The following is a 24,753-nucleotide window of genomic DNA, read 5'->3' on the forward strand; positions in this document are numbered from 1 at the left end:
CTGGTTAAATTTTAAGCATTTCTTTCGAAAACACTGCATCAAAATGAATAATGTTCGATTTTAAACTCAAATTCATGATTTTCTTTGTGTTTCATCATTTCAATACAGGAAGCATCTACAGTGTTAACTATTAACGTAAGATATTAACAGCAGAAGAAACAGCCGTTCTGCGACGATACAAACAAAGCAGACCCTGGTATTACGAGTACAACCACAGACATACATAAATGAATGGGCTTTGCAAGCGCATACGCGAGATCATTGCTACCCTGTGCATGGGTCTTGACTACCAACGTTGCCGCAGACGGAAAGCCAGACTCGAGGCGCAGGTCGTGGTTTACTGCCGCTTGTTTTGGTCCGGCTTTGTACGGCCCTGATTTCCTGAACATGCGTAGACAGTGAATTATTTTGGGAATTCTGAAGTGGCGTTTTCAGTTCTGCAAAGTTAACCTTTCCATTTTTGTTAAAACAAATAATTTTATAATTAATGTCGCAAACTAGCTGCAATATAATTCAATTTTATTGTTGAAATCTGGTGTTTTATGGATGCTGGATGGCTTATTCAGCGATGTAGAACAGCGGCTGCAAGAAAGCCGGTATTCGACTGCACCGCAAATTATGACCGTAGATGCCCGGGCAGTGTGTGAGCCAGACTCGGTTGCGTAATGACATTGTCGGCATCTCTATTGGTGGCGCTGCCAAACCACACCCCATTCAGCCAAAAGCAGTCTGGCGGTCGTCGTAAGCCAGCAAACAGTCACACGGTTTCACAACTGCTGCAAATGTGTTAAGCACTGTACCGGAGATCTGTGAAAATGGTATTCTGAATTTTGAGTTCTCGCCATGGCTCGTTGAGATTTTACGTTAAAAACAAGTTTTTTTATTTTTAACAGACCTTTTTTGATTCAGTTTTAGAGGAGCACCTCGGGATACTGGAACATGACCGCCTGATCGGTAAGAAAGCATAATTTATAATTACTTGCTTACTTTTTACTAGTTTCGAGGTGTTAGGAGTTGACTCAATAATAAATCATAGTTGAGATTTACTTGAGAACTGACAGGTTACGATTGAGACCTTAACAGGTTACCATTTGTTCGCGAAACGGGGACTTCAGTTTAGATTTTTATAATTTTAATGTGCGGTTGAGCTGGAGCAGACAGATATAAGCGGGCTTAAACGTGAATATCACTGCGATTGCTGGGTTTAATTAATGCGCATTGTTACGCTCCGGTTATCCCCTACATTTATCATTTTACGTGTTCTGCGTAATGCGTTTTGTAATTGTTTAAGACATTCAGTTTGACTCCTTTTAAGAAAGCCGTGTCAGTTAAGGTAACATGAGGATACGGCTAGTTGTAGTTGTAGTCTGTACTCTGTAGTAGTGTAGTTACGCTGTTGTTTTCAAAACTTATGCTATATAATGGGGAGTAGCTTGTTTCGACACGTTGAGCTTTAATTGGCTTTACACCGAAATTACTTTCACGGTGCATACAGAAGAGAAGCATCGTTTTTCGTTTCGATCGATGAGGAGCAAAACTGCAATCATGGCAGCGAAAAAGTTGGATAAAGTGAACACGGTATGCGTAGTATCAAGTAGTATGTACAATTGCCCTACACAGAGACAGTTCACAGAATGGTAGCACATAGGCGGTTTCCAAGAATTATTTACTCTCGATCGGCAACTGTGAGTGGCTTGACGTATGTGTAATAACATCGGCGTATACGATCGACCCACAAGCGCCACAAGTAGGCAGTCGGCGGTTCCGTTCGCCGCTTGGAATCTTTCGAGCAGACAGGATTTAGTTTTAACGGCATGCAGGCAATCGTGTGTAGTGCATGGACCATGCTTTAGCCTTTTCAATAAGCAGCATCGAAATGTTACCACTAATTCGATAATGTTTAGAACTTTAGCGATATTGTGATCTGCACGTAGTTGTTGCAAAAGCATTACAATTTCGTAAAAAATACCTGAAACCGATGGGGTCGCACATATATCACTTACAATCTATGCGATAAAGTATTGTATGGAAGCATGTCACCGTCATAAACTGGTAGTGTGGTCTGGTGTGTTAGCGTGGCGCGGTACCTGGTCTTTCATTCCGTTACCGGTAGAAACCTAAGCAAACGGTAAAACCAAATGGTAAAAGCCCCAGTGAGTCCTTGACCGAATCTGATCCGGTTATATATATCGTGATTAGCTCTAGCCTCGCATAAGCATTGTTGTACTCTGGCAGAATGCACCGGTCTTGTGCTGCGCACTACTCTGGACCAGATTGACCAGAATGATTAAGCATACCCAGACATCAGATTGGCGTTGTAGTTTTTGGTGAAAGATTGACAAAAGATAGGTAACGCGTACACATACTGTAATGTACGCTTGTACGGTATTTGATAGCGTTCTATCACTTCTGTGTATGATGCAGTACATAGGGTAGAAAGAATTCCTTGCAATGATGTGGCCATGCTGCTGTCCGCATTTGAAAGACTCTAGTATCTGTGTTTTACCACAATTAAGGGGTGATTGACGCATTGTTTACCGACGTGTTCGACTTGAAAGGACGTACAGACTGTAGACGTGATGTCTGTCTGGCCAGTTGTACTTAAAACCAGACTGCTATGAGCTCGTGTTATTTGGGATTTAAACACTTGGCCCTGCTTCGGCGATCAATACAGATGCCGCATCAGTGCGTATTCGCAGCTCCGTGAGTCTCCATCTACGCTAGCGCGTGTTCATGCTGTAGTCTGTATTCACAGCGTACTGTAAATACACCATAGTGACCATACGGTCCTCGCGATGCGTACTACTTCTGGTTTGAGAAAGATTTCTGCTTACGTTTAACAATTTTACCTATAAATCCATAGTGGGTAATCATTAAGTTAACCGATTATTATTTTGTGTTCGGTCGTCGTGTTGTGGCAAATGTACCTTTTGCAGTTACCAGTATGGAATGAAATGCGTAAGAATAATGTTTGCTCTCTCTAGTAGTGTTAAGACCTGAAGTTAAATGTTAGAAAATAATTTATTGTTGTTATTTTTTCAGGCATTGCATTGCGTTCATCGTTTGGACAGTTGCCGTACTCTCTCTGGGTGTAATAGTGTTTCGCGTGGAGCTGACGTGAGAAAAGAAGGAGGACAAGTGCGATTTGTTTGTTGTTTTGTCCTTAGTATGGATGTTGTCATCTGACCACGGCGGCGACAGCACAATGTCCAGCAACAGTGGAACTAAGAGCCCGACTGCCTTAATCACTAATCCTCACCTCAAGAAAGTTTTGAAGACATATGCGCAGACCGCCATGAGTAGCTTGAGTGGGCCGGGAAGTTTCCAGAATGCATGGAGCACTTCAGATGGTAAGATGATCACCACGTCGACGAGCACCAGTAATACTTCAGGAGGTCGCGCGGTCATCCATCCTCCGACGCCCTCGTCGATAATCAAGTCACCGAAGCCAGTCGGACGAAAGGACAGCGTGTCCGACAAGGAATTTATCGCTACTGCAGCCCATCAGCCACCGTTTCCCATTCAGCCGGCACCCATTTTTTTCCAACCGGAGCAGACTTCCAGTGAGCGTTCTGAGACCATTTTCGAGGGTCATAATATATCATATTTTTGTGTTGGTGGGGAAAAGCGGTTGTGTCTACCGCAATTATTGAACACAGTGTTATCGACACGTTCTCTGGAGGAAATTAATGCTGTATGTGAGGAACTGCGCATTTATCTGCCGCAGTGTACCGGAGCACAGTTGGACTGCCTTAAGGCTTCTACGATTCTTCCATCCAGTGCACCTAGCTGTGGTTTGATCACGTTAACGGACGCTGAGCGCCTGTGCGGTGCACTAATGCATCGTAAGCCTGATCATCGCTTTCAGATTGCTAATAGGGAGAAATGCCGCCATTTTCCCATCGTGCACCGGAGTTTCGGAGAGATTCGCGGTGAATGCTTTCTGGACTTGTACGTTAATCCCGATGCGCCTTGCATTGAGTGCCAGGACCGGGACTGTCGTGGACTCTTTTCACCACGCCACTTTGTTGTGCACACACATCCACGATCAATGGAGCAGGGTGTGTGCCATTGGGGCTTCGATTCTGCTCGCTGGAGACACTATGTATTGATCCCGGAAGAGGAAGAGATCGGCCAGGACGCTCACAGTCGGTGCAGGGTGCTACTGGAAGAACTGAAGAGTAAATCATTCGATGACGCCGGCAATGTACAGACAAAGCGCACTATGAGCTTCTCGGGAAAAATTGGATCGGTAAGTTACTGCCCCAAAAAAAGTTGAGTTAGCCTAGAATTCAAAACAAGTCACAAGCAAAGCGCCGCTGAAGGACGGTCCCGTAGTGTAGAAGCAGTCTCAGTTTAGTACTTCATTTACTAGTAAGTAGTAACAGAGCATTTTTTTCTGCATTTTTATGGTCTTACTGTTACGCCAGTTACGGTGTTGCCATTAAAGTTTAATTATGCCGACATCGTTACAGCAGCCGCCAATGTACCTATGCGACATCTGGTGCGCCGTGAATTTATGAAACTCGTGTTCGTATGCTTAGTGCTTACCTATCGCTGATTGCACTGAACCGACTGGTGAGGCATTATAACAGCGCTGCCAATATCATGTAGGCGGATGCCCTGAGCGATAACAGTGGCAACGAAGCCAACTGGAGGTTTTCTGTGTATTTGTGTCCATGGTGCTCTTACTGCATGTGCTCGAACAAATATGACAGCTCGACAAGCGAAACAGAACAATTTTTACGTTTTATAGCTGCATTTTGGTGGTTGAGAACGCATTTTACCCCTTTCATCTTGTTGGATTCCATAGCTACGTACAAATAGCGAAAGTTTTAAAAACCCTTGAGTATTTGAAGTTTTTTTGCATCACACCGCGGCATCAGATGGATGTTTTCAGTAAAAGCGATGCATATCAGACAAACAGTCGAATATCTAATTTTGCTTTCTTAAAAGAATATTTCGCATTTGTGTTGTGGTTTCAGCTGTAATTTAATTTGTATTTGCATGTGCATTGATGTTTATAATTTTTTGCTCGCCTTTTATCTTATTGTTAATGCTGATTTAGTCTTGTTACTGCTCTTATCCAGAAACGTCTGATTGATTTACCTTTACATTTTTGTTGTAAATCGTAAAAAAATTTTACTTGTTGATCTCAGTTTAGGTTTAAACATATTACTATGTTTAATACATCAGCTTCTCTTGGGTTTGAAGCGATCTTCTTAAGCAGTAGCAGCCAGAGTAATTCGCAGGCATCTGCAGTTTGCCGTGCTCTTGCTCTGCGGTATTTGGCAGCAGTTCAAAATCAAGCAAAAGCAAGTTAGATCTTTCTACGCATATTCGTTATGGTGTTGAATAATTAGCTGCAGAAGGAAATAGTGTGTGTGGTGTAGTGCTTGCGTTGAGACTTCAGTGCGGTAATGTGCGACGTAAACGGGGGATTATATATGTTCAGTGTGTATGTCCGTGGTGTCTGAAAACTTTGTACCTACAGTACAGTATTGAGATTTTGCAATGAAGCCGACGCTAAAAAGCCGCATAGTCTGCCAGACGAAGTGCATTTAGCCTCTGTGCAATAGCTGTCTAGGAAAACTTTAAAATCGTCACACTGTGCAGAAATGATAGGCTGATTGAGAAAATACGCTGAGTTGGTTGTAAATGCAGATCGGCATACAGCCATTTGGATGAAATTGAGTTTAACGAGTTTTTTCCCTTGGAATTGCTTTTCCGCAACTGGAATCGATCAGTAGGAAAGCGATGATGTTAAATGCGAATGACATGCTCAACACAGCGGTAGCTGCCTGTCATGCCCGGCATGCTCTGTAGTATGTCGCTAGACTGCAGCAGCAGCATGTTGTAAATTTACAAGGCGGCAGGTTTTTGCCGCATGTTGTTCTGGACCAGTTTAAAGTATCATAAAAGTGCTGACGACGGCCCAGAAGCTGTAGGCCTTAAAATTTTGAATTTTTGAAAATGTGCCAGGTTACGGCCAGACTAGCGACATCGACGTTAGACTATACCAAATTAGTGCTTTTGGTACATGGGAAAGTGATAGGTTGCTTGACTAATTCCAAAGCAGTGAGATATTGTTTAAGGATAATAATAATGCTAGTTTTTATATCTAGAAAAAGTTGCTACAGGCTTTGACGAAATTATACCGGTAATGGTGATTAGTAAGTATTCATATGTTCAGGTCTGTAGATCGGACTTTAAGGCTATGGAGACTGTAGACGCGTTAGGTCAAAAATTGTTTATTTTCTTAGCCGACTCACTCTCTTATATTCTGAATGGGTTCACTATGGTCTTGTTGCAAAGCATTGGAACATATTGTAAATGGAAAATTGCACAGTGTTGTGATATCGATATTCAGATGTTGCACAACAGGTTTCGGTCAGCTCGGTTCACCTGTTATTGACATTTCCTTTGCATTTGTGAGTTTCTTTTTCGAGGTCTCGTTGTACGTTTCGTGCCGGTGTAAGTTTATATACATACGTAGGTACTTGGCCTAGGTAGTAGTCTATAATGGTATGTGAACTGTCTCGTCTATCGTGGTTGTGTGTCTGTGTGGCGCCAACCGGCCGGGGTTTCATGTAAAAAATGATAATTACCGTTCGATGAGAAGGATGATGGATTGTTTTTCATTAGAGCATAACACACAGTAAGAACAAAGCTGTCAGTTGAACTGATAACATCTAGCGCGTCTAAATGATGAGAGGATCTTATCGAATTGATGGCGCTTTTGTTGGTTGTAATCTGCAATTTGTGCCCTTAATCTTCTACCGCGTGAGAGTTTTTATCGATAAATATCATCGATTGTGAAAGTGCCGCAGAGCGCTGACATGAGATATTGTACTCGTAGTTTCGTAGTTTTTATTTGGTATATTTGTATATCTAATATGCTAGCGATGCTACAGTTAGCATTGAAAGATACTTTTGTTTTACAATTGTTAAAATCGCGGTGATTTTGCTATCTGGAGATAAAGAAGTGCTGATTTAAAATGATGATGTAAAGTGGGAGTACTTCTCCGGCAGAATAATTTCCATAGAAGTACTAAATTATGGCCTTAAAGGTTTTTAAGTTACAGAAAATGTCATATCGAAGAAAGAACACTCCAGTAACGTCGAGAATTGAGATCTGTCACCGACGCGATAACAATAGCTGCCTCAACCCTGCCTGTAATTCTGAAGTACTTACTGCATTACAGAAACCTAAGCTTGTTTGACCAAACTTGGAAAATAATAGACCCACCTTGTCGTTTTGATATTAGTGATGAATTAGCTCTGGTTAGTCGTGGAAGACGAAGAAAACTTGTCTTTGTGGATTATAAATGACAATACGCAAAGCATTCATTCATTAGCCGTGGATCGTTATGAATATAATTTTATGCTGCCTACTGGTTCTGTCTTATGGAGCAAGCTGATGGTGGTGTTCATCTGTTAGATTTTCATTCGGTACAGTAGCTTCTGCGGAATGCAGAACTGCAGAAACAAAGGTTGCAGTTTTTATGCACATCTTGTTCATGAAAATATTGTTTTACAGTTGGTATGGACAGATATGCAGCTAAATATAGTTATACAGATAATAGATTTCTTTTGCTTCGTTTATTTGTGTATACGTATAACTGGTCACTAATATTGAAAACCGTAACTAGTGTCTTGATGTGGATTTAATAAAACGTTCGTATGGAAGGGTGGGGCGGAAATGATCATTAACAACGGGCTGAGCAGTAAGCAGCTAATTTTAATACAACTTTGAAGTTTGAACATTCCACAAGTACATTTGCAAACCGCGTAGGTACAGACTACAGATGGTGGTACAAAAAGAAACATGGATCTGATGCCAGTTTCAGCCTTCATCTTTCTGATGGTCGTACTAATTAATAATAATTTGAAGAAAGATTACTGGTTGCAGACGATGGTCTTATTTTGGTGGCATAGGCTGTTATTCAAGCTCTTACCGACATGTACATTTTACAGTATCTGTGCAATAACCGTCATGAACCATATGGTTGTAACGGTCTACTGCTGCAATAGGTCGATGAAATTTGACGCAGAACTTATTGTTAGCCCTTAAGCATCGTCAGAACAAGAAAGAAAATTGTGCGAAAGAAACAGTTTTGCAGTTTCATTATATTCGAGCTATTTTTTTTGTATTAATCAAGCGTCGACAAATTTCCTTATATTTTTCTCTGTACTGTTCTTGTGCTGAAATACATACAATTTGATGGCAATTAAATGATATCCTGTATAGTAAAGGTGCCGTAACGACCTTATTTCAACAGCGGCATTCAAAGTCTCATGACCGTCGCTTTGGCAGACAGTGTAATTAGATTTCTGACTGACTGTTATGCAACTAATGCAAGACAGTCTCAATTGCGTGTCTGTGGAAGAAAAATGGAAAAGTTAGGGAAAAGGAAATGTTGAGGAAAAGGAAAAAATGCTGGGGAATTTAGAAAAATCAGATAGAGCGCGAAATTTTTGAATTTGTGTATAGTTCATAGTTGGTACTTGGTATGTATGGTGGCTGATTAAGCTCTGCTGGCGTCTTGATTAAGCTTTGCTGTAGTTTGTAATACAGATGCTGTTGCTAACGGAAATATTATCAGAAGTGAACGTATTTGTGCTTCTTTTCCTCCTTTCCACTTAGGATTTCAAAAATGCAGCAGTTTGAAATGCGGAAGTAGAATCGCTGTGAAGCAGGGAAGAGTAAAAAGCCGTACCGTTCATAACCTTATCATTCTGTTTCGAATGGCGATATTTTTAAGTGTATGAGTACAATATCAGTACAATACGGATTGTTTCAATTTTGCAATGTAGAGAATGTGGTGTGTGCTGTTACCAGTGGATCGTTGTGGTCGTACCGATCGGTTGGTGGCGGCTTTTTAATGCTCGTGTTATTATGTGTCTGACAGGAAACTCGAATTACCACATTTGATCGTTGCGTTTGTTGAGACGGAATTAGACCTCACCGTCAGATGTTTTTCTCTGCTACTATGCTGCTGTACCGGGAATATTTTGAACACTCTGACAGTTTAAGTTGTCTGTACCAACTCGAAGGAAACTTAACAGCGGTAACTAGCTCGATATTTTTACGATCGTGTTCGAATTTTTTCAGACTTGACAATCTGCTTGTCTGTGTTAGGTTGATGTTATTCTTACTGAGACTGAGATTAAATACATCATTTTGAAGGGTAAATGTTGTGTTTGAGAAAATACTCGTACTTATCGTGTACGAGAACTTTATGTTTTAAGGTTGTACGAGAACTTTATGTTTTAAGGTTGTATATCTTTTTGTCTAGTCCGGTGTCCAGCATCGTCGTGATGCGTGGTATTTGATGGCTTCCTTGTATGAGCGTAAAGGAGTGCGCACACCAAGGCTTGTGCGATGTAATTAATTCTATCGGGTGATTTCATTGTACGAGACTTCAAGTAAATTAAGTAGCACTAAAACCTCACAAAAAGCTCGACGAATGTTATCGCTTTGGTTTTATCGTGTATTGGTTTGAAAACGGGAAGGACTGGAATGGTGCGGTGTATCTGTACTTGAAAGACATTTCCAGTAATTACGTTTGTTGTTATCTGGCCATGAATGATAACATGATCATCTTACATTTCTTGCACTGATGAGCGCACGTTTCTGTCAGCTGCGAAAGCTGTTTTATTTTTAGGGATGTCGTCCAAAGTATTGGTCTGATATTGAGGAGGAAACGAAATACGCAGTACACACTACTCACGCTATATCTCATACAGTTACCAAATAATAGGCAGTGGAAGTATTGCATAGTCCCTGCCATGAAAGATTAAAATCACAAATGGAATTTATTGAAAATGTGCGGCCAGACAGGACGCTAAAAATTCTCTGTTGGACATAGTGGCTGACGATCGCTACGTGTGTGTGTGCGTGACAGGGTGTGTGCCATTTTGCAAATAGCTTCCTCTTGTGCCGCGCCGGTCGGCGACGATGCCGATGCTCGTTTGAGGGATGCGTTTTATGGAAACTGGAGGCCGTAATTCATGTCTCATGACTCCCCGCAGACCACCGCCACATCAGAATAATGGCTCTTGAGCTATTTTGCTCTCTGACAGGAGAATCGCAAGCAAACGTGTTTACTATAGCCTCTCCCAGTGGTGAGGACGCTGTGTCGGGCCATTGCCGCACTGGGAAAAATTGGCCCAAAAGTGAATGATTTACAGTCTTGTAAAATGTGGTTACCGCTAGGTGCAACCATAAAAGAGATGTATCAAATTTCTGTTGTATGAATACTTCTAAAGTTCTCAGTGAAATACATTTACTACCGCGGTACAGTTTTTGATTTAATTAATCTTCTATTGTACGGCGCAGTACTGTGTAAGAGTCTAGAAGACCAATAGATTGTAAGCACCTTTAGACGTCGTAATGGAGGAGCAATTACAGTAACGATCACAGTCCGTAGTAGAAGTATGTATATTTATCTTTCAAGTCGTGCACGACGTATGCATTTCCTGGTAGATACAATAAGTGCATTAAAATTGCTGTCTGCGACGAAATGTTATGAAATTTTGGTCCCAATTGGCTTTGATCGTCGCGCACTTACTGGTGTCGGATCATCAGTGTATATAGTGCGAGTACTTACTATGCACACACGTATAGACATCTGCAGAAGACCAGTTTGGCGCACTGGCTGTCGATCGTTAACCGGAAATCAATTCAGACAGGGCCCCGAAATGTCTGCGCCGGTGGCTTATTAATGGTGGGCCCATGGCAGTCGATAAACGGGTGTGCTTGTGCCATTGGCAATCTACGAAGGCACGAACTAGAACTGGAAAACCGCATTTTGCGTTAATAGCAAAGGAGAACGGGATGGGGTCATGATACGACAGGTTCCGTCTGTGGACTTACAGTACATTGTTATGGGACGTGAGGAAGACGATGTCCTGTCCGAATGAGCCGAATTGTTCTAATACTGAATACGATTAAAAATAACCTTGTTTTCAACAGTATGTACCCAATCGGAATAAGTTATTTCGTTTCGTTTCGTCGAATTACGCATAGCGGCATAGCCGTAAGAGGGATTCTGCGAAGTGCTTTTCTAGATCTGATACTACTACGCTACACGCATTCTGATAAGTACTATTCTTAGACCCTAAGCACTGTAGGTGCATTAGTCAAAATTCCGTTGAATAGAAGAAAAACGTGTAGACTTGTAGAATAAAAAATGGAAAAACAATTCTCAGTCAGCAACTAGTATTTAATTAATTATGGTAAATACACTCGTTGCCTCGAAGGCACGAACTGCTAATTGGTACTAGTACTTACTTATAATTAGTGTTAAAGTTCAAACCCACCAAATCCCAAATAACCATTTGTTCTTTAATATTGTAGTTACTAGTACTGTTAAACTGGTCTCGTAATTTTTGCTTTAAAAAAATTCAATTTTACTGTTTGTAACATGCGATAAAGCTGATGGTGAGATGGTGAAAAAATAACCAAAAATATCCAGCAGTAGTATTTTCAGCGGATGTTCGGAATGTTACGAAATTAATTTGCGCTGGTTTTATTTAGTGATTAGCGGAAATGGTCGAGGGAGGTTTATTTATTATTTTAGTGATTAGTTGTCTGAAGTTTGGCCAGAACGTGAATCATAAGTAATTGTTATGCTACCCTTTCTAAAGCATTTTTTTGTTTCTTTCTTAGGATGATGAACATGCTCGAACTCCAAGTAAAAGAATCAAAATCGAGGAAGCCATATATCCACATGGAGGCGGCTTGCTTGGTCCAGTTGCCTGGTATATTCCACAGTTTTCACGGAGTGCTAATGCCCCTCCTGGTCTGATCACATCACCTAATGATCTGTCAGCGAAATTTACGACACAGGCTGTGATGTGAGTTTTTTGACTTCGTATGAGTTAGCGTTTTGACGGGGTGCGGTCTAATTGCTATTTTTATCTAATGAGCACGGAATATTTGACCTTTGTCTGTTACAGTCCAGTCAATAATGTGGCCGTTGACAGTCCAAATACACCGCAAATTCCGGCATACTTGAACCATGGTCCCCCGATTATCGTTAATCCGGAGCGAATCATTTTGGCATCGACTTATGAGAAGTACGCTAATGCAATGGTTTGGCTGGTTAGTTTAGTGGCTGTGCACACGCAGTGTTTGCAGGGATGATGAGAAACTGCAGCCTAATGTGGCGTTGGTGCCGCCGGTCACACGGCCCAAGTCAGTTATCCAGCGCAAAGCGGAACCGGTGACAGCCGTGTCCACGACGACGTCAACAGCATTCACCAGCATCGGCCGCAGATGCGGCGAGGCGGATGCTCTGGGGAGCATGGATTGTGATAACTCATGCATGCCTTCAACATCATCCCGTGATCAGGGCCCGGATGCAATGGCGCAGGCGCCGTCAGCGACGCCAAAGAAAAGTGGCACAGCGCGCTCAGAGTCGGATGATGAGACATCTTCCAGCTCGACGCTATCCATTGATTTCTGTATGTTGAGCTTTTCAGTCTTGGGGAATAAATAAGACAGGCTGATAAAAGAGCACGTGCACTGCTAAAAGAGATATATTGTACTAATTAAACTTGCCGATGGTAACAATAGCAGTCACGTTATTGGAGACTGGAGGTGTTTTGGTGAAGAGCGTAGGTGGTGTTCCTGCTACATAGTTTCATACATAGGTCATGTTGCGATTTGGAAGATGAGATTGGGCTTCTCGTTATCGATGTCGTCTGTTTATTGTATGACAGGCTTAACAAGAATTTATGTAGAAACTACTACCTGTATTTGTGTTGATCAAAACGAGTACTTGGTATAATATTTGGCTGACAAAAATTCGCGGTTTGCTTAACGGTCGAATTTCGCGGTTTGCTTATTTTGTGGTATTCTTTGAGCAGGTCAGGAAAGCGCAATTCTAGAAGAGGACGAGGAAGATTTGAATGGTGTTCTGCAGTTTGTGGATACGGAATCGAGAGGCCGCATCGTACAAGGCATTAAGCGCTTAAAGCAGCGATATGGGTCTATGCTTCTGCAAGCTCAACATGATAAAAACAATTTAGAGAAGGTACTACATGATTTCATTGTTTATATCCGAAGAGATGTACAGTACATATTATCGATTATAATATGTATTACATACTGTATATTAATTTGATGATAAAATGTTATACTTCATTGTAATCTGAATAATAAGTAATCTGAATAATGATAAAATGTTGATCAGAATTCGAAATTTGAGTGAGATTCATTATTCTTTTATTGTAACAGTGCAACCTGAATTTCTTGATTATGCAGTAACAGTAAGCTTTCGGACGTACACTTACGTTTATTGTTAATGCAGGCCGTTACCCAAAATAAGTGTAATACGTATCTCACGGTATCTGTATGTCTTGGACTCGTGGAGAATTGAATCGTAACTCGGCTAATCCGCTTGTTACAGGATCTGCAGTATTATAAGGTGATCCGCAAGGAAAAAGTACGGGATTTGAAAGTGGCTTTATCCAGCAGTCAGCAGGAATGCTCGCAACTGCGGCATGAGCTGGCCAAGAAAGTCAGTGAAGTGGAACGCTTGCACAGCGACAAAGCCGATATGGAGGTGAAAGTGAACAACAGAGATACCTGTTTGTCGGTCTGCGTTGCTGAGAAAGAGCTTCTTTTGAAGCATAACCGTGATCTGGAAACGGAAAACGAGACTTTAAAAGACCAGCTGAAGGCATTGAAATTGTCTTCAGAACGTGAAAAGCCGAAATCACCACCGACTACGTCGAAGAACTGAAAATGACTGCAATTTAACTCGCTGATTTTCGGTTGTTGGGTTACGGTGATGCCGGCATGGGGATGGTATTTTTGAACATTGCAAGGGTTTTTTTGGTGACTAGGGTTTCCTTGTTGAATTTATTTTGAATTTCTCTAATATCTGCGAACCTATTCCACGGTCTGTTTTTAAAAAAATCTTTGGAAGAGGGATCTTATAGTCAGTGAAATTTCGTTTCTTGATGAACTGAATGAACGGATAACAGTCCCGGTTTCGGCACGTTCCATTACGGAAAAGGTGTCTTCGCTGATGAACCAATTGTGTTTGATGGATTAATTTTTCTCTTTTTTAAATTTATTACGTTTTTATCTGCGATAAATCGGGGACGGGAATATGCGTTTATCTGTGGTTGTTTTGTTCGTGGTGGATTAATGCGGAAACTCCCTCAGTCAGGTCACTGATTGGAGCATTTTGTTTCTCTTTGACGCTCAAGCGCATCCATCATTAAGAACACGGACTGGACACATCATGCGGTTCCCCCTTGAGCAGTTTGGGTGCGGCTTGGATAGTTGGATTGGTGAGTGACATGGGAAGTGGCAAGATTGGAATGTTCCTCGTTTTGATGGCGGGCCGTATGTGGCTGGTACGGATTCACCGTGTATACACTGTGGACACAAATGCTGTATAGTGAATGCGCTACGGCTGGCTTATTTGGTGTGTTTGGTGAATTGTGTGGCGACTGTACATGCAGCAGTACGGTGACATTCGTGGCAGCAGCCTGTAATATCACGGGAATTGACTGCGATATTCTGGCGAAACGGAGGAGAAACGGGATTGCGGAGAGGTGCCGATTATGAAGGACGACTGTTACATTGAGGAGCGAGCGTCAGCATGAGATCCGAGCTCTGGCTGTTTCTGTTGATGGTTGTACCTAAACACTTGCACTAAACTACAATCCAGTATTATTTGAAGAGAGATTTTCTGACAGCGGTCTGTCCTGTGGATTAGGCTGTTTTTAAAGTTTTTGTCCTTGTTCTCGGGCGCTATGTGTTTTCCAAGAATGGCGACTGTGGGAGAGGCAAGAATGTGTACAGGCCGGTTTCGGTGCGGATTAGTTGTAGGGATGCACACCAAATTCAATGTTGTTGTTTTTTAATATTATCCGTTTTGTGTATTACTGTGTGTTTTTGTCGTTTTATTTTTGATTCATTACGCGTAGTCGTACAGAACTGGATGTTTTATTCTCATCAATATCTTTTGCCTGGCAGAATCATGTTTTCGTGTCATTATTCCGGTTACTTTGTTTATGGTTCTGATATTTTATTGATTCACTCTTCGGCGTCTGTCGTATTTGTAAATACGTTATTTTTGTTCATTGGGTTGTTCGCTGTCTTTGTACATTATGAAATGACGTGAATAATAATTATATGGATCTGACATTTGGCTATGCGATCTTTGGTATATGTAGGTATTTCATTGAGAATATTCGCATTAAGTATTCTTTAAGGATTTTTCCAAAGTCTAATTGCTTCGCAGTTGCTGTAATTATAACTTTAAACTCATCATTATTACTCCTGCAGTTTTGTTTTTCTGGAAAAACGTTTACTGTATTTAATGTTAGCATCAGAGCATTTCGCCCTCAATGTCTGGGCATTTTTTTACTGCGCAGTTCAGTTTGATGCAGTATTTGCGTTACTTAAATTTTGTATACAGACAAACTGACAGAGAAACAAAACAGTTGCTTTTATTCTTAAAACATCCGAGCACAAAAACCGTACTCCAAACAAGTTCGGAAGCGGCACTGACTGCGATTGATGCGGTACGGGCCGTACGGCGTCTGTCGAAGAATCTAGACAGTAACTGCCTCGCAGGCGGATGGAATCAAAAAACGAACCGCTCTACGTAGGCCGTTACGTACTCGATATAGTACGCTACGTCGACTAACGTTTGGCAGCTCAGAATGTATAAATTTCATAATTTCATCATGGCAGCATGGCGTTTTCAGTATCGCGAAGAATAAACGAAAAACTCTTTAACTAAACAGGGAATCGAAGTGATTTTTTGGTAGCTGCTGCAGAACTACAAATCTTTGGTTTTTAATTGTGACGCATTGTTCAGTTTCCCGAGTTCTCGACCACTAGGAATTCACAATCAAGATGAACTGGCTGAGTAAGTTCGCAGCAAGACTCGCTGTGGTGTCGATGCATACTCTACATGCAACAAACCAGCTAAAAACGAGCATAAGTTAAATGTCTGCAATGGCAGGAGTCAATGAGGACGGGGAGCCCGTGTACACGGCGGAACAGCTGGCCCGCATGTTCCAGATGTACCAGGCCTACACGGACAAGGAGAAGCAGAAGCACGAGCGGATTCTGGACGAAGAGTACCGCGGCAAGAAGCGGATGCAGGAGGACGCCGAGTCCATCCAGCACCGCGAAGGCGCCGTTATTAGCCGCGTTGAGCCGTGGGCTTTCGCGGTGGACGACTATCGGCTGGCGGATTACTGCAGCCGCTGTTTGGTGTCCAAAAAGACGGTGCCGGAGCTGAAGAAGTGCAGCAGTTGCTCTTATTTGTCTTATTGCGGAAAAACGTGTCAGGTGTGTTAGAACTGATGCTGTTTATTTCTTTCGTCATGTTGGTTGTGTACGTGATATGCTTGCATTGTGGGGACTGTTCGCAGGTTGCAGACTGGACGGAGCACAAAGTTCTGTGTTCGCTTTTCAAGATGCGCGAGTTTTTCGATAGGCGCGCTCTCGTGGATACCAAAATTCTCACGCTGTTTTTGAAAGTACTGGCTAAGCTCAAGGTATGAACGAGTGTAGGTATATTGAGTGGTGATAATTGGTTTGTAGCTTGATATGTAATTTATATCAAGTTTTACTAATACCTAATTGTCTTTCTCATCATTAATTTTAGCGACCGAATGAAGTTTCTTGAACAAATGAGTCTTAACTAATTTAGTGATAATAATTTACGTAATTTATTTATTAATTACTTTTAGCAATATCGGTACGAATTAGAAGTAATTAAATTTGTAATCAATAGGTTTTTTCGATAAATTACGTTTTTTTCGATAAATTACGTTTTTTTGGGAATCCAAAATGTCGAACAGCTTATTCGGCTTAAGTACTCTGCAACTGCCGCTTTCCGTGTTCTTCTCCGCTGCTGCTTGTGTTAATAGTATCTGTAATTCCCTTCCTAGCTTCATGTGCAGAAGAATGCAAACCCGTCAAACGGGACTACACGCGTTCCTCCTCATTTATTCTTTAACATCAAGATCAACGATGCGCTGGTCAGCAAGGATGAGCGCCTGCAGAAGACGTATAATAACTGGCTGCCGTTCATCAAAGTGGCGGATGATAACGGCGCGGTTTGCGCGGACTTACCGACCTTCTGTCGTATCTACGGACGAATGATGGTGGCACTGGGCCCGCTGCACGCCAAAGTCTGTGAACACTTTGATGACACGGACAGTAAGCGGCCGTGCGAGATCGGACTGGCATTGCCGCTGAGCCTGGCTACTTACCAGCGCAGTTGCATGCCCAATGCGGCCGCTGTGAGCTCGGGTGGGACGCAGATCGCAGTTAAAGCGCTAAAAAATATTCCGAATGGGGAGCCGGTACGTAGATGTTTTTGGTTCTGCTGCTCAATCTGAACGCTGTTGTTTAATTTATACTTTTGTCGTTTTAGTTAATTTAAAATACAACGCACAGATTAAGATTAGCTGCATGCTTTTCGTTGCATTTCGTTTTTTTGTGCATTTCGTTGATTTCTATGTCCCATTAATTTCTTACAAAATCCTTAAAGTAGATGGCATTCGCTCGCAGATTACCGTTGGTTGGTCGATTGACCGCTTCAGCACGCCAGATTTACGGGAAAAACAGCTACGAATGCGTTACTTGAATTGCTCCTGCCCTGGTTGTACCGATCCTTTGGTGGTAGGTCTTCTAAGTTTTGTAGCTTACTTTGTGGGTGGGTCCATAGTTGCTCATTTTGCAGATTGAACGGCGCAATGCGGTGCGCTGTGTAAACTCCAAATGCGAAATGGCCATCCCTCTGGATACTCGAAAAGCTTCCAAATGTAATCACTGCAAGCAAATGGTCTCCACTGATAGGATGCTGGAAGCGGATGTGATCATGCTGGAGTTAACGCAGCTGTTTACGACTCTGAACGATAAGCCGTTTGGATCGCGTGGTTTGACTGCGGACGAGTTCAAACAGTTACATCAACTGTATGAGAAAGCCAAAGGTCTGTTGCATTGCACGAATCTGGTTCTGGGAATGGCCAACCGCGAACTTGCTAACCATTTCCGGTCGATTGAGCAACACACAAACAGCATTCGTCACCTCAAAAGAATGATCTTATCAGCAGAGTAAGTTCAGTGTTGCTTTCTTTGCATGGTTTTAAGGTTTTCACCTGCGGTTTTATGTTTGTTGTAGACTTATATCGAATATATTGTTATATTACTGTCCGAAATCTATTTATTCTGAAAGCAAGTTCATCAACAAATGGTTTTGTAAATCTGTGCTCTCGTTTTCAGAATTCATCTGGGAAAATACGACGAAATCGTCATGACTGCAATGATGGACATGTTCACATATTACTTAGCGAAGCGACGATTTAAGGAAGGACTGCCAATTCTGGAAGAGACACGCAAACGGATGAGTGTCATCCCGGGTGACGATACTGATGATTATAAAGCTGTGGATAAGTTGTGTCGAGCTATGCAGAAAGAAAATGCAGATTTCTTCAAGTACTGCAAGGATATGGACTGGGAAACCATTCCTGCTGGAAAATAACGGCGGAAGTACAATACCTTATGGAAATGCGCCGTCTAGCAGTTTATTTTTTTTCTCTTGTAGATAGAAATGAGTACGTACAACTACACGGTGATGGTTCACTGTTTTTTATGATACATAACGCTCAACGGCACTAATCGTAAGTAGGAAATTAGGAACGATTATAGTAGTGACAATACATGTAACTGAATAGAAATTGTTGCGGTTCAGTCATGCATTGGGTTAATCAATTGTTTTTCCTGTTGATTATCAACTGTTCTGTTGATCTGATTCCCGTTTCCATTGCTCATGGGATTATCTGTCAAATTCTATAGAAATACTCCGCTTTTTAGTTTTCTGTTTTTCGATGCTCGCTGAATTATTATTCGAAGATGCCGTGCGCATCGAATTTATAAAGTACTGTTTGGCAAAAGTGTAGGAAAGCCCCGTGTAGTCCTTTGCAATCGTATTGTTAGTACGAGTATGCGGTTTTAATAAATCTTCGTCTCCCAAAATTTTAGAAAATCTGAAACCGCAGCCAGACATATAGAAAGTTCATTCATAAACATCGAGCAGAAGAGATGTTCGACACAAGTAGTCTAAACTGGAACAAAAGGCGAATACGGACAAATTAAATTTCCGAAACCAAATCATCATGAAAAGAAGGAAAAATCGCCATCACATTCCGAACGACTCCGGTTTCATTCCCTTATTCTGCTTTTGAGACGCTTCAAACCATGCTTTGCTGATGGTCCGTTTCATATCATCATCTCCTTCCTCGTACATCTGCAAACAAAAATCGGCAAGATCAGACAATATATCACATATTTTGCAGAGTTTTTTTTGAGACCTCAGTGTAGACTCTGATGATTTATCAATATTTTGAAGGTTATTATACAAAGTAAATGAAATGACAGAATTAAGAAAATCAGGGCAATGTAAGCATTTTCGTATTTAACGAGCACCGCTTTTCAGTACCATTAACACGTTAAACCCAATCGCAATGGGTTATAATTTATATCACTCATGCGGACACATTTTGATACAAAATTACACGTAACACACCTTTTTCATCATAGTCATCATGCTAGCGGAAGGATCCGATTTGGCATCCGAATCCATGTCAAATTTTTCTTGTCTACAATCAACAACGAACAACCCGAGTAAAGGACTGTCAGCATATAAACACCGGAACATTTTGGCGATTAATATCTCTATCGTACGCCTTTTTGTCTTTCCGCTGCTTCTCCGCCGCGGTAACGCATTCCCATGTTTTGGATTCTTTTTTCCGCAGATTCAGCACCACAGAATCGCCGCGCAGTTTGTGAGTAGATTCCTCGGGGATAATTGCGTAGGCCAAGTTGGCTAAATCGAAATAATAATCGCGCCCGTTCAGACCCTTCACTTCCATGTGAGCGCCCCTAAAACCAGCAAGTTTTAAGTAGAGTGAAAAAAACTGAGTTTCCTGTTCAGGAAAAAAAGTTTCTGGAAGCGCGTAAAATGAACAATGTCATGAATAGCAGCGGTTGTACCAACCGTTCTGAGAAAGATTATGTGACATTTTCGGCCTGAATCCCTTTAATATCCTTCAGTTTATCGCTGATGTACAAAGTAAAGAACTTGTCGGACTGATCCCATCCTAAGCAAACATAAATAACAATAACAGCCCATAATTCGTATAAATTTAGTAACTGCAAAGGGACCACGCTTAACGCAGGGAAAGCCACAGACGATCAATTTTCGAGATTTCAAAATCTGCATTATGGTTGGCCTTTGATAACTAAAGCTTCACAATTTCTGTAATACTGCTAATAGCGGAATAGCGACAGCGGCACAGATTCATTTTGACGCACCGTACAAGCTGATTTTGGTCCGACTGGTCGCTGGCGCGGCAGAGGCCCCTTTTTTCGGTTCCTGCCCCGCACGACGATTAATGTCGCTCTCCAGCTTGCTGATTTCCGCAGTGAGAAGGTTTTTCACAAAAGGTCGCGAGGCCTTCTCACAGAACTGCTTCAACTCGTCCAGATCCAAGCGCGACTGGCCAAAAACGCAAACGCACACTAAAACTGTTCGCAAGCAGTTCGTGATCATCCAATCTTACCTCTGCTACAGGACCCATTTCCCAAAATATGTTACTGACTTTACTCAAAAAAAAAGACTTCTCGTGGCGCTTACAAAATTCTTTAGTCTAATCCTCAAATGCAGAGAGCAACTTCAAAAGAGACAGTGACAAAGACTTCCCACTGTTCAGAATAAATTATTTCATTTTGAGACGGCAGTATAAATCGTCATGAAAAGAAATGTGCACAAAAGTTGACGAAGGAACGGAAGGATGCAGCAAAACCTGCAGTCTGCCAGCTTTTGGCTTCATAGTACAGTGTACTCTGACCTCTGTACACTACAATAAATTTGTAATTATTTTATTTGCAAACATGCTGAATTTAACAGCCGGCTAGCTGTAAATCAGATTACGATGTTTCAATGACGACTGAAAAGAAACTCTCGAACCGTGGGGAAAGTCGGCCATCGCTCTAATTAAAGAAATTGGGAAACGACTCCAGCTCCAAACAGGTGAACCTCGTTCCCATGAGTTCCTGCGCCAGCGAATATCGTTGGAAATTCAGCGAGGCAACGCCACTTGTGTACTTGGAACAATGGAAGGAGCGGCAGCACTAAATGAGATTCTGTTGCTGTGAATCCGTGACTAACTATTTTCGATATGTAATGTACCCGTATTTATGAAATAAAACATCCCACTGAAAAGAAAAATATGAATCCCGAACAAGAGGACCATTTTGTTCAACAACCCGGTAAAAATTACAGAATCTACATATTTTTGCTCTAACAAACAAACACTGGCCATCTGACTAGCTAGGAACGGATTAACAAATATTCCATATTCTGACTGATCAGAGCAGTGCATAAATCATTATAACTGTACTAATTTTAAAATAACTAAAGACCGGCTAGACTGCCGTTTTCGGTGAACAAAGAGGCCGCGTTGAGCCATATATACTACGACACGTACGAGTAGCCCATTTCTGAGCGGTCCCCACGTCACTTTGACGTGAATTAAAGACCTGACACAGTGAAGTGGGTGCGTTATCCACTAGTCCGACCACGTCCAGTCGGATAGAGCGACTCTGTCTCAAACTGTTACGGAAGATGGTAGAAGATTACGTTGATCTGGTATGATGTAGGAAAGGAAAAGAAGAAGAGGTCCGGGTCCTGCAAACACGAGAAATACACACACGACGGAGAAGTATACGTTACCTGTCCGACGCTAGATGTTAGCAGAAGCGATAAGAGATATCCATCAACCTGGCGCTACAGGGCATGAAGATCGAAGAGACCGAAAGGTCACAGGATGCAAGTGGGATCAAGTGGGTAGCCTGTTACGTCACGAGAATATCCGAAGATGATAATGCACGTCGACGAAGTAGAGGAATGACCCCTGACAATAGGTGAAAGGTCACCCAGAGGTCAGTTTGAACAGCCTCACTTGGAAAGAGAAGACCAGAGCAAAAGCCTGAAGTTAATCAGATCGAGTAACAAGACTCTACTTTTGTTGGGATTACAACTCTTGACATTTGTGTGGGCGACGAGCGCCTTATATAGCCCTGGGCACCGCAAGTGCTGGCTCTTCGTACGCGCAGGTACGGGTCTGAGAACAATAGGGATTTAGAATCTAACCAATAAGAGACATCTAAGGACACGTGGACTAATCACACCGCTGCATCACTACACGTGGACAAATGAGAACATGAGGTCAACTAATACACTAGAACAATAGGTTGAGCTACGTCATCGAAGCGCGGTCACGTCGAAGTGGCAAGTCGCGGTCAAAGTTCTCTGCTGGGGATTTCTGAGAAGTCGAAGTAGAGACTCGGGGTCAGGACTCGCGTAGAAGATGTAGTAAAGCCTAAGCCTTAGTTGTAGGGGTAGAAGTAGTAAAGTAGTACCGATGTGTACTAAGGGACGCCAGTACACGTCACCCCCGCAAACGAGATTTCTCTGGATCGTAGTGGAACAAAAGTGAAGCTCTGCGGAACGACGTGGAACGAAGAGGAAGGAACATAGGGACATAGGAAAAAGTAACATCTGCTCCATCCGCATAGTGCGTGCAATATCTAGCACTATCGCCAAATTCCATCCCGACTATCCGGTGCCATCAAAAGTAAGTAACATCGCACGGTCCGGTAAGTTGTTAGTAAGTTAAAAAGGTCATCGGATCCTGGAGCGTAACTGGCAATCCGGAAGTCCAAGGAAGTGGAAAGGCGGAGAGCAGGAACGTCCATGAGATCCAAACGTATAAACGACAAAAAGTTCTTGTTCTAAGCATTAAGTGCTGTAAATTGATCATTTGATGTTATTTCGTATTTCTCTAACTGGCAACAGCACGAAAGTATTAGTCGATTGAAGCCACCGTACTACGATCAACTAGTGAAAATTAAAGGATTAAAAGGTTAAATGCTACAAACAAGATTTAACAATACTCTGACTTTATGCAATAGAAGATGCCTTGACTGATACCGTACTACTAACAATTACAAAAATTAAAGATACTAAATCCGCTGTCAAGAATAATGCTGCATTAAACAAAAAACATTGCTACTTCAAAGGTTATCCGCATATTCCAAGTTAGACTGCACAAAAGTGCTCAAACAAACAATACCGACGAAATTCAACAAGACTTGAACTTAAAATTCTCAAATCTGCGCATTTCAGAGTGACTGAAGTGATTTCTGAAACGGGTTAGGGCGGGTGGGAACATTTAAGACTTTAAGAGTAGTTACCGTAATCAACTTTTAGAAAACAATTCTAGTATTTAAACAATAAGTTTCCCTGAGATTTAAGCATCTACATTATTAATATTACACACTTATTCAAAGACAGTTATTGTGTACTCAGAATTATGATTTTTCAGAACGGACGATATTACCGCTGCATCTCATACACCGTACGATTCATTAGAATATTGGTATAGTTTTCCAAAAATTAAATAAAAAGTTGTTTTCTGGCATTAGCCTAAAGTTAGAGGACAGCATCCTAAACCACGCTTAATTTCATTGTTCGAACGATGCGCATGCCACTGTACTACAATCATTCGACATTCTTCCTTTCACACGTTACACTTCCGACTTCACACGTTATACTGCACAATCCTAAATCGTTACCTACAATTTCTAAAAGCATCATTTATGCTAAATCACACACCTTAGGTTATTATATACTGATGTTTCTCATAACTCGAACTTAGCTCAATACTATACGTCCACTTTCCTGGCTTATTCAGTACTAAATTCCAATCATCAGAAGTATCACACCGCCATATCTGCATCGTTCTGCCATTGCTGGAGTTTTTTCACTGCGAAAATCTTCTTAACATAAGAGAGCACGATTATCCGCTGTGCCGTAGCACATATCTTCACATGTAGACTCGCTAAAACTGGAAAAATTCTGTACACAAAAGAATATCCACATAAACAACAAAAGATAAAATCATAATTCACAGTGACCAGTAATCTCAACTAGAATCACAATACCACACATTCTCCAATGGAAAATGACGAGCTGCTACGAGAGACCTATTCCACTTCGCTCAAAAACAGAAAACAACCAAGGCAAAATCATTCACGAGCAATTCCCAGCTTACAACAATTTCCAACATCTAAAACTCAGGAGAAAGCTGGCGGACTTGACGGACCAACGGGATTTCGGACTTTCTAGCACGCTTGCCTCTATACGGAAACTCAGACGACGGGATCTCTGGCGAGTGTTGACGCTTGGTCTTTTGACGTTTCACTCGTTTGGCCTGACTCATATCCTTCTGCCGTTTCTCGGAATCATTGTTCTGCTCATTTTCATCATCGGGTTCATCACGTACATTCGGAATCTCCAGAGAGGGTTGACGTTCCTCACGGTTCACTTTCTCTCCGCTGAACTTGATCGCAAAATAACGAGGGAGTTGATAAGAATTGTCGCTGCTGACACTCGATGCTGGGGAAGTCAAAACGTTCTGCTGATCATTTTCAACACTGACAGCGGGGATGGGACTCTTCAGATAATATCGATGAAGTTGACCCACTTTCCGCGTGGAACCATCTTTGTTAAGCCGAAAGTACTTCATTCGCGTGAATCGGTGGCTCATAGGTTTACGTTTCGGTTTCAACCACGGGTGAGGCATGACAATTCAATTCGCAGGTCAAGAAATTCGAATCGTACAATTAATAGAACAATT

General features: G+C 41.8%; 2 protein-coding genes and 1 pseudogene across 3 annotated transcripts; 2 read left to right on the forward strand and 1 right to left on the reverse strand.

Annotated features, from left to right (window-relative positions):
• Positions 1 to 743: 743 nt before the first annotated feature.
• Positions 744 to 15,170, forward strand: LOC129589314 (ski oncogene-like). Of its 2 annotated transcripts, none has more exons than XM_055484016.1 (7): positions 744 to 954; positions 3,043 to 4,252; positions 11,675 to 11,862; positions 11,965 to 12,084; positions 12,146 to 12,471; positions 12,877 to 13,043; positions 13,419 to 15,170. In XM_055484016.1, exons 2-7 carry the CDS (start codon positions 3,173 to 3,175, stop codon positions 13,752 to 13,754), a joined length of 2,217 nt encoding a protein of 738 aa, XP_055339991.1. In that variant the 5' UTR covers positions 744 to 954; positions 3,043 to 3,172; the 3' UTR covers positions 13,755 to 15,170. The 2 variants fall into 2 exon arrangements, with proteins under 2 accessions (XP_055339991.1, XP_055339992.1); XM_055484017.1 differs by lacking the exon at positions 744 to 954 and adding an exon at positions 2,424 to 2,703.
• A 524-nt stretch (positions 15,171 to 15,694) lies between these two features.
• LOC129589343 (histone-lysine N-methyltransferase set-18-like) lies at positions 15,695 to 18,972 on the forward strand. Its single transcript, XM_055484055.1, has 7 exons — positions 15,695 to 15,902; positions 15,999 to 16,330; positions 16,414 to 16,539; positions 16,936 to 17,352; positions 17,561 to 17,671; positions 17,733 to 18,106; positions 18,275 to 18,972. The coding sequence occupies exons 1-7, from the start codon at positions 15,890 to 15,892 to the stop codon at positions 18,531 to 18,533; spliced, it is 1,632 nt and encodes a 543-aa protein (XP_055340030.1). The 5' UTR covers positions 15,695 to 15,889; the 3' UTR covers positions 18,534 to 18,972.
• Positions 18,973 to 18,988: 16 nt separating this feature from the next.
• On the reverse strand, positions 18,989 to 22,789 carry LOC129589345 (calcyclin-binding protein-like; annotated as a pseudogene).
• Between the last annotated feature and the right edge of the window lie 1,964 nt (positions 22,790 to 24,753).

Source organism: Paramacrobiotus metropolitanus, unplaced genomic scaffold, assembly GCF_019649055.1.
Source record: "Paramacrobiotus metropolitanus isolate TYO unplaced genomic scaffold, Prichtersi_v1.0 Parri_scaffold0000034, whole genome shotgun sequence".
NCBI classification, from domain to species: domain Eukaryota; kingdom Metazoa; phylum Tardigrada; class Eutardigrada; order Parachela; family Macrobiotidae; genus Paramacrobiotus; species Paramacrobiotus metropolitanus.

Bases quoted from the DNA above. Each gene is read 5' to 3' on its own strand.
- LOC129589314 (XM_055484016.1), top strand. From the start codon at position 3,173: ATGTTGTCATCTGACCACGGCGGCGACAGCACAATGTCCAGCAACAGT. The intron at 11,863-11,964 runs GTGAGTTTTTTG...TGTCTGTTACAG, and splicing joins TTTACGACACAGGCTGTGAT to TCCAGTCAATAATGTGGCCG. The intron at 13,044-13,418 runs GTACTACATGAT...CGCTTGTTACAG, and splicing joins ATAAAAACAATTTAGAGAAG to GATCTGCAGTATTATAAGGT.
- LOC129589343 (XM_055484055.1), top strand. The intron at 16,331-16,413 runs GTGTGTTAGAAC...GACTGTTCGCAG, and splicing joins ATTGCGGAAAAACGTGTCAG to GTTGCAGACTGGACGGAGCA. The intron at 16,540-16,935 runs GTATGAACGAGT...TTCCCTTCCTAG, and splicing joins AAGTACTGGCTAAGCTCAAG to CTTCATGTGCAGAAGAATGC.